Source organism: Ammodytes marinus, assembly GCF_949987685.1.
Source record: "Ammodytes marinus genome assembly, chromosome: 16".
Classification (NCBI taxonomy): domain Eukaryota; kingdom Metazoa; phylum Chordata; class Actinopteri; order Uranoscopiformes; family Ammodytidae; genus Ammodytes; species Ammodytes marinus.
The window spans coordinates 12,178,263-12,195,107 of NC_137220.1; the positions used below are offsets into that span (position 1 = coordinate 12,178,263).

Sequence of the window (16,845 nt, forward strand, 5' to 3'; positions counted from 1 at the left end):
TATTATAATCTTAATTTAATATAATTTATATTTAGATAAAACTAACACTGACTATAAAGTGTAGTGGTGCATACATTAAAACAATGGATTTAGTGTATACGTGCACAACTCTTGCAGAATGATCAAGTTTCGCAATGAGCATGACATTTGTGATTTCTTTAAGTTTTGTGTCATGTGTAACAAAGCCTGCATGAATGCCTGTGCTATGAAACACAAAAATCACAGTAATTCCAGTAAAGTTTGTGTCTCAAGAAGAAAAATAGTCATTTTTTTCTATCGAAGCCTCCAAAGGTGAAGTAAATCTCTGAATCTATTTCCATGCATTTGTCCACCTGTCTGTTGGTGGAAGTTATCAGGAGTCTTGTGTTTTTAGCGGTCAGCGTTCATCCTCCGTAGCTTTGCCGGCAAGTTGTCCTCTGGCCTCCCTCCTCCGGAGAGCAGAGGGCTGTGTATGGGCACCGGAGCAGGGGGCAGCGAAAGATCTCCAGTAGACTGGGTCATGGGTTCAAAGCCCACCTTGAGGGACTTGACGAGTTGCAGCCGATTCTCCGCCTCGGCTCCCGAGTCGGAGCTGAGGCGTTGGAGCTTTAGCGGCAGGTCTCCTGTGCTGCAGGCCTTCTCCGAGTGCTGGGAGCTGAGCAGAAGCACCTTCCTCTGCAGGTCCTCCTTCCCAGAGGAACTCATCCTCTGGAGCTTGCTCGGCAGTCGACTCCCGGCCCCTCCGTGGCGGTTCCTTTCCTCTTCTGTGTTGATGCAATCCACTGAAAACACCCGCTCACGCCGGGCGCCATAGCTCTCAGTCAGTGCGGGGTTGGGAGTAGATAGGGGCGAGGGCCGGGAATTCTTATCTTCGTGCTCCTTGACGCTCTGCGGCGGCGTCGTCACCTCGAACGTGTTGTGGAACTGAGAATAGTCCACCCGGAAGAAACCCTCCTCCAGGGACATGACCGGGAGGAAGCGATGGCCCCATAAAACCTCATCCTCGGTATACGACGTACGTGCCTGGCATGTCATACCTAGAGAGAGTGACAGCATACGAAAAAAACATACATAAATAACTGAGGTTTACCTCTATCAAAGCAATTACTGGCTGATAAGGAGTAATGGGAAAGGGCAGCATTCCCTCCCATTATCTCTTCTCACGCTCTGCTCTCTTTTATTGCTTGTGGAATCACTGCTTCATGCTACTTCCTGTGCAATCTACCACGTAGACCCATTAAGTCACACCCTGCAAATTCAAAGACTGTTTGAACAGTAAATCCACAGGGAGGGATTCTTGCCATTTCCCGACTATTATTACTACTTCATATCTTTCCATATTCTAAGCACATCACCTCTAATGAATTGGAATTGAATTATGTTAGGAGAAAGAGGATATCATGCACAAGTCAAGTCTTATATAATAGCATCTTTAAGTATTCTTTCCTGGAGCTCAAATCACTGATGTTTGTTTAACTTTGTATGTGTTGTGCTGTTAATTTAGATGAAAGGTGAGTGATGATTATTATCAGTGTGGCTTGCATCAGTTGTGCTACTTGCTAGACTAAATGTGATTAGTGGTCATCCGGCAACATTCCAATGTCAACGCATCGATGGTGAATTATACTTGCCTGAATCCCTGCTGATCTTAAATACATGATACATCGACAAACTCATAGCATGCCCTTTTGGCAGTTGTTTTTCAGTGTGTATATGATGCATTGAGAAAAGATTTTCTAGTAACGCTGGTGCCTGTGTGTCTGATCTATGTAGTATGCCTGAATGCATCATGAACACACTTTCTCTCTCTCTCTCTCTCCCTCTGTCTCTCTCTCTCTCTTCTCTTTTGCCCTTGTATTGCATTTGAATTACTGTTGGAGATCCTTCACTATCCATAGGCATTTAGTGCATATGTTTTCGGATCCAGTGGCTCTGCTTCAACCTGAGCTTTTCTGTTAAATACTACAGTTAGCGCTAGAGTAGGAGTCTGATCCTGTCCCTCTGATGGGTGATGTTTGCAGAGTTATGTCATAGCATAATGCTATTTCAAGCTCACAACTCATTTTTATCCACAGAAAAACCTTCACAGTCCTTCTTCCACACATTCCTTCTTACAGTACTTTTTATTCCTAATTCCTAATGAATCTAGAGGATTAGCCCAGGATAGGTTTCCAGCTATATTGCCTTTTCTCAGCAGGAGAATGGTAGTATTCCCGCTAACTGCAGATACATAAAGACAGAAGTGATATCAGTGCAATGGAAGTTTGTGGGTGTATAGCCCGACAGGCATGCCACTTTTGTTTCCTCATTCAGCTGTTGTAGCGGTACTAAACCAGATGGTTAATGTTTACAGGGTCTTGCATGAAAATAAAAACCTTCAGCACATCTACAAACACTTGGCAAACAGCAAGCAGAGGGTCCCTGAATAATAGAATACTTTATGTAAGTTTTATGGCAGTAGCTTCACCAACTGCATTATAATGCTTTGCCTCCATCTGAATCTGACTGCTGAGAGGCGTGTGTCATCTGGATATTAGTTGATGTGTAACCTACAAATGGAGTTGATATGCCAGGACAATCAGGAGTAAATGGACTTATATCAGGCCACACTCACTACTCATTTTTAGTTGTACTACTACTATGGTATCCTCTTTTCACAATTTATTTTTAATTTTTTTAGATGGCTTCACAGTCCTCTTGGTTCCTAGAAACCTGGTTAAAATGATTGGATACGGTAGGCTCCTGTGTTTGTTTGTTAATTTGTTATACACTGGTGGACCTGAGCAGACTCGCTATCAGATCTGAAGATGTGATATCTCATAAATATCCCAGTTGAGAGTCTGAATTCCTGTTTTTATTTACTCACACGAAAATAAAGACATGAATTTCTCTTTTTATGTATTTTCTTTAGCTGCAGTTGCTTGTTACTTGCTGAATCATGCTGCAACCAGTGTTGATGTTCTGTCTGAATTGTCTGAACTAAATGATTAGATGGTAGCTTGAAATGTTTTTTTCTTTGTATTGTAATTTTTTTTCTCAACAAAGAAAAAAAAAGATATTGTTTACCATCAAATACCCTGGAACCTTCGGTCGTTATATAATAGACTATATTCCCCATCTATACATCCATTCTCTTTAGCTACTTACAAATGTTCAGGGACAATAACTCAAGTTTGGTTGAAACATAATTGCAGTGAGTTTAGGAGATGATCAACCAGCTGAACATCTCTGGGTATTACTCTTAATGTGTCTCCAGGTTAATGAAATGTGTTTCAACATGAGGACGACGGGATATTGTGGGCTCATTGAAGGTGACACTCCAAGGGCTTCCCTCTTCTACTCCTTGGCTGCCACAGCACTGCAAATCTAAGCCCTGTCTGCGCCCTCATTTATGGTATTATCAACAGAGCACAGACCATGCCTCTACGTTTCCCTGCTGATCCCTCCCTCCTGCTCTAAGCCCTATTCAGCTCTGTGGTTTCTTCCACAGCAGTGTCACAGTTAGAGTTATGGGGGATTGATAGAGGCAGAGCTAAGAAAAGAGGGAGATGGATGTATTCTATATTGGACTTTGGGTGAAAATCATCCTGTTGAATATGCAGCAGAGAGCCCAGGGTCGTCTCCAGCATGGCTGCCTGAGTTTACAGTAGCGGCTGTATAACAATGTCTATCACAGGCTCAGAATTACCTCTTCTCCCAGCCGTCATTTGAAAAATGGAGTGGAACTTCTACTAAAAGCCCAGCTCATTTGTCAAAGTGACACACGCATCCATGACCACAGGCTTTTATTATGCATAGGGTGTGGGCATAAACCGATTCTGCAGTAATAAAATATCCCTCATAATTCAATCAGGGTGTCGTTCTCGTGTGTTGTTCTCATTCTCATATTTTTCTAGCTGTCGCGTTCTTTAAATATGCAAAACTGGGAAGGCGGGGGAATGAGATTTCCCTGAGTCTAGATTACGGGTATCTATTAGATGCTAGGAATTTTGGGTTGATGATATTAATATTTGAATTTACATATAGATCGAGAGTGAAGGAAAAGAAGAGAATGGGAATGGGATACAAAAAAATCATAGAGGTGAAAAAGGTGGGAAAATAAGTTCATGAGTTCATTCAGGATGTATCCCTCACCAGTCGTCTCCACGATGCCCTCAAGGATGACCACAATCTCAAACTCTTCGTTCTGGAGAGAGCGCTGGGATAAGTCGAAGAAGGGGCTTTTGGGATTGATTTCGTGGCAAATGGTGAGTGGGGACACCAGAAAGAGCTGGTCGGCGCCCGTCCCAAAGCCAACATCCAACTCACACTGGTCCAGAGGCAGGAACTCGCCCTCAGGCGTCTGACGAGACTGAGAGACAGTTGACAATCAAGGAAGAGAAAGAAAAGAGGACAGAGGGGAATATGGATAGAATAGAAGAAGAAAGAGACAGAAAGAGGATTAGCTGCATGTCAACACAAAGAAGGATTCTTGTTTGTAAAACTAGTGCTGGCTATTTGCATCTATGGTGACCACCATCTCTACCATTGGTTCCTTGAGCAAGGCACTTAAACCTGAACTGCTCCAGGGGCGCTGCATTGTCGCTGACCCTATGCGAGGACCCCCTCTGGAGTGTAGTGTTTGACATAAGACACATTTCAAAGTAGCCATTGGGCAACAAAGCAACTTAACTCAACTAAAAAATTTAGCTTATATGAACCCCTGTGAGATGTTTTGAGGGTAAATCCGTAACAACTCAAGGACCCTCAACTAGACACTTATTTGCAAGGAGTAACAAGCCAAATAAGTTGGAATCCACCACTGCTTCGGCCTAAAGGTGTGATGGGGTATGCATGTATTACCCTGCTCTTGCAAATGTGACAGAAGATATTTTCTCCCTATCTTTTCTTTCCAAATGTCAATCTGTGCCCTGTTTGCTGTGGAAACAGACTCTTCACTTCACATTGATGTTCAGGGGAGTTTGCAGGTGCACGTATAACACAGCCCTGTTTGAACAGCATTGCCCACAGATTGTTAGCTGGTGCGGAAGCATTTAATTGCCCAGATGATGTTGGAACACAGCGTAGAGGTCCTGAATGTATTTTCCCCTCCACTGTCTTATTCTGTATAATCAATCTGTCCACCTTTTCTCTTCCTGTTTGCTTCCCACTCTTAACTGTAATCTGCTTTACCCTTTCCGGCTTATCTACCTATAAGGGAAGGAGTCGTGTGTCGGTCCTTCTTCAAATAACTCGTCAACTGTTCACCCGATCCGCTTCACACTTGGTGGGTGTGTTGCTGAGGATTCAATGGAGTGCAGTGCAGAGTTGTTTGGATTAAATTGTTTAGATCAGCGGGTTATTCCACTCTTACATCGGTGAAAGGTATATGTGCTGCTCTTACTGTATGTACCATGCTTGGAAGGACTTCGAAGGGCAAGAGTGCGCTGCTTACCGTAATAGACGTGTCATGTCTCAGCTTATGTCAGGTTGTCATTACAAAGACATCGACAAGTTATTTTGTTTTAGCTTATGTCAGGTTGTCATAAAAAAGACATCTCATACAATGTCAATGTGGCATTAAACGTGACATAATTTACCGAATGACACTTTATGACAACAGTCATAACCATTCATAACCATTCATAATGTTCATGACAGGTGTCATGACAGTGTAATGACAGCCTAATGACAGTGTTATGTATACGCCTTCAAATAAAGTGTTACCAGATTATCTTTGCAAATCATCACGTTTTAGTTAATAAAGAGTATGGTTACTTCTGTGGTAAGGATGTGATAAGACACTTCATTTAGTTGATTTAACTGTACAGTGTCTTTCTTTTTTGCTCAAATTAGTATCATGAAACAAAACATTTCTTTTAAGTAAAAAATGTACACAACAATTGCAACAAAAAGTTTGCTCATAGAGAAAGCAACTTTTAATTTTCTCTTTTCCTACATTGTTTCACCTCGGACTAATAATTGGGATGCGTCAGCCACCACCCACCCACACACACACACACACACACACCTACATTAACTGTTCTTCCACCACACATGGCTTCATAATGATCTTCCCCGCGGATTCAGACACATGCAGTCCCACCCTCTTCTCTGCAACCATTCCTGCAATTTCTGGATCTTTTGTTCTGGTAAATCCTAAAATTATCGACACAATATCTCCACAAAGGCTTTTCCTCTTTCAGCCTTCAAATAATGAGTCTTTGTCATCCAGCAATAAAAAAAAGTGGATAATTTCGACTCCAACACAATGTTACATTAGTCATTGTTGCTATACCTTTCTCGCTTCACACAGAGCCATAGACTGCACATACAGTAAAATGTTTACGATGATAAAGTTTGCTAATTTACAATAGCATTTCTTTGTCATTTTGAAACAATGGGTCCATCAATTCAGACAGAAGCGGACAAAGGCAGACTCATTATTCGTATCCTGTGACTACAAAACCTGCCATTTCGTCTTCTGTAATGTTCTGTTCTGTAGCCAGTTGACAACTGTTTTGAACCAATGTCTGAATACATAAGCTCCAGTTTCACAATAATACTTGTTTGGTAGCCCACGGTTTGCATCATATTTCGACATTGTTTCCGGCTATTTTATAAAATTGTTTTGCATAATCAATGATAAAAACCTGAGAAAATTGGATTTCATTGGGTTTACTACATCTCTGCCTCCTCTTTCATCCACTCAACCCAGACCTCTCCTGTGCTGAAACCCAACTCCATCCCGACCTCCCGGTGACATTGCCTCCCAGATGCACATTTGGAATGAAATTCTGAGTAAACAGGCCTTTGCATTGCCAGAAAAAGATTGCACTCTATTTCTATCTCCTGTGCATATCAATGAGACACTCTTCTGGGTTTATGTTGGAGAACCACTTTCATGTCATGGGGGTTTTTGTTCACTTGTCGGGGGGTTACAGGCAGCTGAACATTGTTTTTCCATAGCCCCTCCATGTGGGTTATCTGGTGCCAGCTAAGGGAAAAATTCTACTTTTCACTCGCTGTCTTTGTCGCTTAAGATTAAAAAGATGGATGACTATGTATATGCAAAAATTGACAGACAAAGCTCCTTACACAGGGAGCCCATGGCAACCTCCTACGCTTCTCCTTTCACAAAGATCCTGAGATAGCTGAGCTGTTTACTGTTTTTTTCTTCTTCCGGTAAATAGTAGGCCTACACTCCAAGAAAAATATATATTATTTCTGATGTATTAAGAGCTTTTATTCATATTTTATTTTCATTTATTTTGATATTTGTTTGCCGTGTTCATATTTTTAATGAATAGTTGAAGCACTGTGTTGAAATGGGGCGAGAGAGGGGAAGACATGCAACAAACTGCCCGGGCCAGAGTCAGACCCAAGTCCGCTGCAACAAGGACTTAGCCTAGTTATAATTTAAATGTTCTACAATGCTTTTGTGGAGCACTATACGGAAAGCTGTTTGAAATTCTAGCAAAACCCCCAACTGCTCACTGACCCAGTCGAGCTGACAGCTGCTCATTATCATTAGAAAGCTATGGTGGTTTTGTTTTGTGATAACAAAAGCTGTGTTTCACAAATATGTCAATGACGCTCACGGAGGAAGACCTATGAAATGGATCAGACCTAAAGTGATCTTCTGACTTAACTCCATTCCATGCCCTGCCAGGCATTCATCAATCAGTAGCTTGTGTGTGTGTGTGTGTCTGTGTGTGTGTGTGTGTGTGTGTGTGTGTGTGTGTGTGTGTGTGTGTGTGTGTGTGTGTGTGTGTGTGTGTGTGTGTGTGTGTGTGTGTGTGTGTGTGTGTGTGTGTGTGTGTGTGTGTGTGTGTGTGTGTGTGTGTGTGTGTGTGTGTGTGTGTGTGTGTGTGTGTGTGTGTGGGTGGGTCTGTGTGTGTGTCGGTGTGTGTGTGAGAAAGAGAGTGAGGGAGAGATGCGAGGAGAGGGAGGTGTAGGAGCTTGTAGGCAATCAGGTCAACTGTCAGGCTGGCTGAATCACGCAGGCTTTCACACCGCCAGATACTGTCTGATACTGTCTGCCTACTCAGTACATTTAGAAAGGTTGGGTGGGTCTAACATTTCACCCACTGCAGACTGTGAGTGAGAGTGATACCAATTTCACTCAACTTTCAAGCTTTTCTCGTGTGGGCTTTAGCTGTACGCTCAGCTAAAATAAAATGCAGTTTGTGTTGCTGTTGAGAGGCACTTTGTATTATACAGAGGTGGACAAAACAATAGAAACACCTCTCATTAAAACTCAATCAATTCAACAGCATCACAAAAAACGCTTCCTCCAAAATGACCTTCAGGCTTATGTAGCACATTAATAAATAACTTAAAATGGCGTTTGTACGCTTGGATTCATTGCAGGACTGTTGCATTATACTGCATTGGCTTAAGCTCAGCTTACCTAATAAACACAAACACATTCAAAACTAATTAGCAGACAAGTTCAGGTAGCTAAAAGCTGATGAATTATAGTTTCAAAATGTATGGAAAAGTAATGGAACAACTGAGTGTGTATGGTCACAATAAAGTGGCTGAATCCGAAAACTTTTGTAAGTGTGAAAATGACATTAGGTCGATTTCAGTAAAAAACTAAGTCTCTTTCTTCTCTTCCTTTTTCTTTTGGTAGGGAAGAATATTATGACATAATGAACAGCAATACAGTGCTATGTGATTACTGACAATCTAATAAAAGTGAAGACAAAGAGGCTCTGAGGCAGGAGGTATAGCTGACGCAGCTCCCTGCAGGGGCAGTCAAACCATTTTCCACTCATTATGAAACCATCATTCACAGATCTATCCGCTCTATGGGAGCACGTGTGAAAAGCGCCTTTTTTCTCGGCGTGAAAAAGAAAATACATGGGTATCCATATTTACCTGGCCAAGTGTGGACGCAGTAACTTTAATTCTAAACTTTTTTTTTATTTTCGTTCTTTCTTTTTAATTGTACACAGTGAAACTGAAAGAACGCTTTGGGCAAAGTCACAGAAAATGACTGTTCGCTGTTTTCCTCAGGTTTATGTGTGTGTTAACGGGACAGCTGTTCACACACATCACTGAGTCTCATGCTGCATCTGTTCTTCTTTTCTTCCGGGCTAATGTCTGAATCATGGGACCATCCAAATTTGAATCGGCCAATTACCGACAAACATTTCCAACTCACTACAGCTAGTTCTCACGAAGCGACAAGGATGACACTGATTGGTCAAAAGTTGAGACTGAGACACAGGCTTTTTCCCATTGACTTCAGTATCAAATATTTGTGCATCCTAAGCCTCTGCCTGAATGCACTTTGTATGTCTTATGTTCTGGTTCTGATATCTTCTTTGAAAAGTGTTTTGAATGGCAATGTGACACCCAGTAACCTAGGCTGAAATGGTGTCATAATGTTCTGTTTCCTTGAGACTGTTTACAGGCCCATACATTATCATTGTCAGGAGCCTTAAGATCTAACGTTTATTCAAGAATAATAGTGCTGTGTTTGTGTATTTCTGACTTAAGCATGGTAAGAAAACTTACTGATTAGACTGAGGTCAAACAGTTTTGTCCTTGTATGTGTATGTGTGCTTCTAAAGCATGAACATTCCTACAGCAAAACATCCTATATCCTATGTGTAGACTCTGATTCATTCAAGTATAGAACACAAAGGCGAGAGAAGTGTGAGCAGCTCAGAGTCTTAAGGTTTTCCAAGCCATTTCTCCAACCCTCCCAGCCCAGTGGTATAATTGCACCTCCATTCGTATTTGAAAAGAAATGGAAATCAATTCAAGTCCTAGTGACTAGGGTATATTGCCTATCCTGCAATCCTCTAGGGAGATATACGGCCGAGAGGATTTCTCTCCCTTGTATAGTAGTCTTTGAAATAGATGGCACCACTCATACATTAAGAATAGTAAGTAAGTCTGTTGGTGATTCCTTTTTATGTCTCTCTCTCCCGCTCTTTCACTGTCAATCAAAGTCCCTTGCCCTCCTCCCACCCTTTTACAGTAATACCAGAGTCATATTTTCAGTGGGTTGCCCTCTGAGGTTGCCATGGATGCCCCTGTCTGCAAAGCTGCATTTCAACTGCTTCTGGTGGAACTCTGTGTGACAGTTTCCATCGGTCTGTCTCTCTCACTCCTTTCTGCCGTCTTCCGGTAATAGTCCGCGACAGTTCAGCAAAGCTGAAAGACACAACGGCATATTGTCCAAACACAACCGAGTCAACAAGTGGTTCCTCCTTTGTCATGAACTGTATCAGGGGCTCGGGACAATGAACCTTTTGTGTGCGCATAGAATATTGAAGAGTCCAGGAGGTTTAGTCAGCACCAGGGTTTGATTGACAGCTTTCAAACGAGCCGTACTAGCCAGCCAATGATTTTTATTTTTAACGGAACCCAACAGGTTAGTTGTGAAAGTAACCTGCTTTGCGGTGGTAATTCCGGCTGATATTTTAGGTAGCAAAAAGCGCATTATTTACGTTCTTGTTCTATAGGGCAAAGCATGTGCGAGACAGAAATTATAGTACGTATTATAAGCCTTTCTCTATGAAAACAGGTGTCTGACAAGGATCATCCATAACCTGCTTTTACACAGACAGACTTCGAAAAATCCAGATGAGAGAAAATACCACTAATAGTTAATTGATCCTTAAGAAACATACCCCTCAAATACTATTCAAACCCTCAAAAGTCGGCCAGCAGTGGGAAGAGATGACATGTTTCTGACAAAATGTCCTTTGAGGCAAACTCAATTTCGAACCCTTCATGAAACGGACCATTGTAGTATGTTTCTCTACTCCAACTCAGCTCCAGGAAAGTACTTTAAAGTTAATACAACAAAGGCTTATTGAAATTCTTTTTCACAACACTGTACGTGATGGGTTTTACTAGTTCAGTGTTCAGTTCAGACCGACCTTACAGGCAGACAGCGCAGATGTTCTGGAGTCACATCTGCAGACCTGAGTGCTCTAAAGAGTCCAATTAGAATAGGACTATAGAGCATGTTCATAGAGCTAAGATTACAATGCTTGGCCACTGTTACAACTGAACTGCTTCATCATAAAAATCCACAAAAGCATTTTCCTTAAATTGCTCAGTTTTGATTTTCTAGAATGGTTTGAGTGCATGGTTAAATTTCATATCCGTTCCATTGCTCTTCTGAAGATAGCAGCTTGATGAAAATGTCGACACAGAATAATTTTCCCAAACTCTCTCACAGACGGACACAGTTTTTACACAAGTGAAAATGATGAGTATTTTAAATGACGAGGCATTACTTGAAGAGGGTGACAGTTCAACAGCACCACCACCATTTCTATATCGGGACTGCACTGCCAAGCATTCGGTCTAAAATGTGACCAATTCAGTTTTTTTATTTATTTGGTGGGTATTTGAGTCGATGTATGATATACCTAAAGCTATATTCAGCCTAAACAGTGCCCTTTGGTAATGCACAATGACTCACGTACTGTTATTTTGTGCATGTGTGAGTGTGTTCGTTTAGTTGTGTACTCTGGCAGAGCTGCTGCAAAAATTCTGTCTCGGTAAGAGGAGAGAGTCTTTGAAGCGAAAGAACAAGGTTAGACCACAAAGCCCTGAAGCATAAAAAGAAAAAAAAAGAAGGGCATTAGGAGCATGCAGTGGATGCTGTTTTTGTATTGTATTTCTCAGAGAGAAGCAGAGGTTGGCAGAGCTCTCTAGGAATATATGCTGGTATTATTTCTTGCAGTGATACAGGAAAGGTAAAAGGAGAGTGGCATTATACATGATACAATTCCCTGAGCCTTAATTACCCTGTGTTGTGGTGGATGACTTTTTCTTTTAGATTATTTTTATATTGAATAGATCAAGGTGTCATTGCTTTACAAATCCTTTCTTTTAACCAATTTCAAGGTTGATACAGCGATTCTGGAGAACATTCTTTGTCAAAATCACTTTTTGTCAAAATCAGGAAATATCTCCTAACGATCCGCTACCGTGTGTGTGCACTGAAAAAAAATCCAGTGTTCATTCACAGCCGAGGCTCTGTAAACTGTCGCTAGCTACAATTGGCCCCATTTGTTTATGTACCCTTTGATTCCATACCTGTTTACAGAGCCTAGATTGTGTTTTAACCATAGATAGTATATAAAAGGTTTTAACACCAGATTGCAAGGGCACACACAGTACTGACAGGTATCTTGAGGATATATTCACTGATTTTGACAGGAAGTGAATTTGACAACAAGCATTCTTCAGAATCGCTGACTCCACCTTTGAATATACTCTATAACTATGAGTCCTACTTGTGCTGATGAACTGAAACTGGTGTACACTTGTGTGTGCCTGTACTGTATGCCTATAGGGCTGCTCACTTCCTCCACGCTTGTAACTGTGGACTAGCTCCGTCTCTCCCCTACCTCTCTCTCTCTTTCTCACTCTCTTTCTCACTCTCTCTCCCTCTCTGTCTCTCACCCTGTCTGCATGCATCATTAGGCTGACCAACGCTCGGCTAGATGTGTCTGTACAGACGAGAATGCAGACATAAATAATCTCCAAGTACCTCACTAATGCTGTGTGTCTTCTTTGTGGCCCATTTTGCACATTGGACATGGCTGCGGATGAAAGGATCTCTATAATGATCAATTAAAAGGGGAGCTGGTCCAACCTGGCTAGTGTTTTCGGTAATTTATCTGCATTGTCCCTTGTTATTTCTGAGTGTGAGTGTCATCAGTAATACAGTATATTATATTCCGTACCTTGTATTCAAAGGTAACCAATGTGGCACAATTTGTGAAGAGGAAGCAATCCCAGAACTACATTTTGAACTAGAACAGTGGATCTTGTTGTTATTGAGGCCATCTTAAAACAGTGTGATGCATTGTAACACATTTTATATCTCGGGTGGAGAGAAATAAAAAGTAGGACTTATAGTGGATGAATGAGAGGAAGCAGAAGAAACATATAAAACCTATTTTTACGGATGCCATAAATACTTCTTATATCTGCACTGCACGCTCTGTTCTTTGAAGCAGTGCTTTTTTCCCCCGTAATCGGCGGAATTGTGTGAGACTCCCTGTCACTACTGATTCACTGAGACAATACCTTTGTTCCAACACACCTATCTGTCTGTCCAGCTGTCACTAGCTGAAGAGAGAGACTGACTCTGGATCCACCGACACATCCTCACAGCAACACATCTCCCACAACCTTCACTCTCTTATCTTAGTGGGTTGAGATGCACGGCCGCCACTCACTCACTCAGCCTCTCCTGCATCCTGCAGCTGAGGGATTATGGGTAAAGCTATATTAACAAGGTGTGTATTGTGCAGTGGGACCGGCTAACAGAGCTTTGAAAGAGAGAGTGGGCTCATTGTAAGTTAGCTTTCATATGCTCCCTTTCCCTGTGAGTTTCAGATCAGACGGTGTAAAGATTTCTTCACAGATGCCAGCTGTCAGTCACAACACAGTCATGCAAAAAGATTTTTATTTTTTACTTCACTCAGCTTGTGGCAGTACTGATGCTCCAGACTTCAGCCCCAAAGTGAAATGCCTGGGAGCTCCACCAAGCCACATTATAATACAAGAGAACACAAGTATTGGGTGGGCAAAATGGCAACTTATTATTTAAAAAACAAACAAAAAACAAATGCCTATTCAAATATAACAAACAAATACCTATTAATGATTTTTCCCCAAAGTTCCATTTAAGGAAAATGGTTGTTTGCCAAACAAGCTTCCACTATTTGCATTGATCTGCATCATGTAATACTGATTTTAGGAGAGGATACATTACCATTCACCAAGTCTTATAAGTTATAATAAGTTAATTATATTGTATGTTTATGTCCATTTTAACTTTAATTACATTGCTGTATGGTGTAGGAAGGTGTGATTTATGTTATGTATACATCATGTGTTAAGCTTCAACTCAGCTCCTACACTTCAAGTTTTCAGGGAGTTGTTATCACCAACAGAGTAGTAATACTGCCTTGAGCTTTACCTTTATGAGTTTGCACCGGATCTGCGCGGACACCATGTGGCTGTTCCTCAGGTTGCCCACGCGGAACATGAGGCACAGTTTGCCGTCTCGCTGCGAGATCACCGCGGTCTGGCTGAACATGAGCGTCTCGGCGCGCTTCTTGGGCTGGGACATCTTGATGAACATGCAGCCGATGAGGAACGCGTCCACTATGGAGCCCATCAGCGACTGGAACAGGAAGAGGATGATGCCCTCCGGACACTTCTCCGTGATGTACCGGTAGCCGTAACCGATGGTGGCCTCGGTCTCGATGAAGAACAGAAAAGCCGAGGGGAAGTTGTAAACATTGGCCACGCAGGGGATATAGGACGAGTCGTGGCCGTGGTTGATGTCTCCCCTGATGTAAGCGATGATCCACCACATAGACGCCATGACCAGCCAGGCGACCGTGTAAGTCAGGACGAAGATGAGCATGTTCCATCGCCACTTCAGGTCCACCAAAGTAGTGAAGAGGTCGGAGAGGTACCGGCTGGTCTCGCCGCCGAGGTTCCCGTGCTGCACATTGCAGCGGCCGTTCTTGTCCACGAAGCGCTGGCGTTTCTTCTTGACCGGCGCGGCGACAAAAGTGGCCGGCCGATTCGTGTTCACCACCTGGTAGTCTTCGCCGAATTTTCTACGAAGTGCCGCCATTTGAAGCTCTCTCCTGGAGTTTAAAGGGAAAATAACTTGCGGTTTAATCCATGTTTTTTGTCTGTTGGAGATGGTTACCTGCAGTGCGTAAAATGCGTAAAATGCTCCATGGCTACTTTGGCGCGCACAGTAAATCCAAGGAATTCAAATAAATTAGAAAGAAAAAATCAAGTGTAGCCTATTTCAAAGCTTGTCAAGCACTAATATTGTCCCTATTTTTATACATTTAAAAAAATCCACTATATTCTGACATGACATCGGTGTCTCGCTGACTGTAGCTGTGCGCTCTGCTCCGTCTCCACTCTGACTGGCGTGGTGCTCACCACTGGAGCGAAATACGAGGAGGAGCTGTCTTCCATTCACAGCTTCTGGTGAGCTGTATAGGATGGAGCTGTGTGTGTGTGTGTGTGTGTGTGTGTGTGTGTGTGTGTGTGTGTGTGTGTGTGTGTGGAGAGAGGGGGGGGGGGAGTTACACAAGACTGCGCGGTGTGTGTGTGTGTGTGTGTGTGTGTGTGTGTGTGTGTGTGTGTGTGTGTGTGTGTGTGTGTGTGTGTGTGTGTGTGTGTGTGTGTGTGTGTGCGTGTGTGTAGATAGAGAGAGGTGGACAATTTGACTGTTGTCTATAGTTAATGAGTTCAATTAAATCTGTGTGCAACGTCATTGATAAGTTAGTCAAGTATAGCTCTTTAATGTATTAATTAATTCCTTGCGGTGAAGTGCTTACATTGTCTTTATAATGTAGTGGATCCTCAGTTGGTTACCACCAGCATGGAGATATAAAGTGAGAAGGAACTCTATATGCTTTCAAGTTAAACTGTGCCATCTACTGGAGGGACGACCTCTGTGCATTATTTTTATATAATAGCTTGGTCAAACAAGGGCAACATCAGGGACACTGACTAATTGAAATGCAGATTAGCTGTACAATAAATATTTGTGCTTCTGGTAACCTGGGCCAAATTACTTAAAATGATTAACTTAATGTGATAACCTTAAGTAGATTAACAATAACAGAAGATAAACGTATGCAGTATTCATTTACATTTGAAATGTTTCAGAAATCTTGCCATTTTCTGGGCATCTCACTTTAAATACATATAATTGTGTTTCTCAGTGGGTTTATTTCCATTGTTTTAGTCAGACATTTAATCTGTTATTCTACTCTTTCCTATGAAGCCTTCGTATTGATTGAGAAATTGGATGACGACTAAAGTGGAGACATTTCTGAACCAATATCCTCCTAAAGGACAGGCCCTTGCCTCTTTGCTGCCCCTGTTTCAATCAGACAGAACACAAAGGTACTGCATGTAAGCACTATACTATTATGAACCAATGCGTTACAATCACACTTTGTATTGACTGGGTTTTGGTTCAGACCTTTTATTTGTGTTGAAGCCTAGAAGTATTTTTGATATGAAATAAATTGACATTTAAAAAAAAGAAGAAAAAAAGACTAAAAATCAGCTAATTACACAATGTACTGGTGACCTGCTCTTAAGATAATTATTCAATGTATTTAAAGCACTTAATCTATACATGATGTAATGAGCCTAGTTTGGAGTGTCTGTCTCGTTGTACTGTTTTAGATGCTGTTTTACAAAGGCAACACCTAGGAATTACTTACTGGCTTTAAACAAAGCTGCTTCAACAGTGCAGATGTTAAACACTGTCGTACATTTTTTACCAGCATTATTGTCAATGTTCATAACCTCACAGTTGCCAGTTTATACACATTGCTAAAACTAAAACAATCTATTACAATAGTCCAGTCCTGCAATAAAACTGCACTGCATTTCTGTTATCAAAGCTATCCTCTGATAAGGTGGATGAAATAATAAGATCAGTCAGGGCCCTGCAGGACCTTCGTTTTATGTTGTGTAAATGTTAAATCCTGGACAGAGAAAGAAAACATCAGGGGAACTAAGCTCAAAAGATAGCTCAAATGTTCTCCATCACTTGAAAAAAATATCTTTGCAGTACCAGCAGGTCATATAAGCGAAAGACCTTAGTCAATTTTTCCTAAGATCAAATTCATCTAGTCATTTTATCAGTCTGCTACCTATCATTTAAATTAGGTGTCACAGTTATAATGAAACACAGGCCTTGTGTTCCACCATTCTGGCAGCAGGTGATAATACTGACATCAAACAACAAAATGGTATTTGGACTGAAACTATCAGACGGATCTAACATTTATTTTGGAAGGCAAGATGAAAGCTGAATCAGATTAAAACATTAATCAGAAA

General features: G+C 41.7%; 1 protein-coding gene across 1 annotated transcript; it reads right to left on the bottom strand.

The window, feature by feature from the left end:
* Positions 1–369: 369 nt before the first annotated feature.
* kcnj19a (potassium inwardly rectifying channel subfamily J member 19a) lies at positions 370–14,599 on the bottom strand (the record flags this gene model as incomplete). The annotated part of the gene is made up of 3 exons (XM_080043584.1): positions 370–1,016; positions 4,114–4,330; positions 13,931–14,599. 3 exons carry the CDS (start codon positions 14,597–14,599, stop codon positions 370–372), a joined length of 1,533 nt encoding a protein of 510 aa, XP_079899710.1.
* Between the last annotated feature and the right edge of the window lie 2,246 nt (positions 14,600–16,845).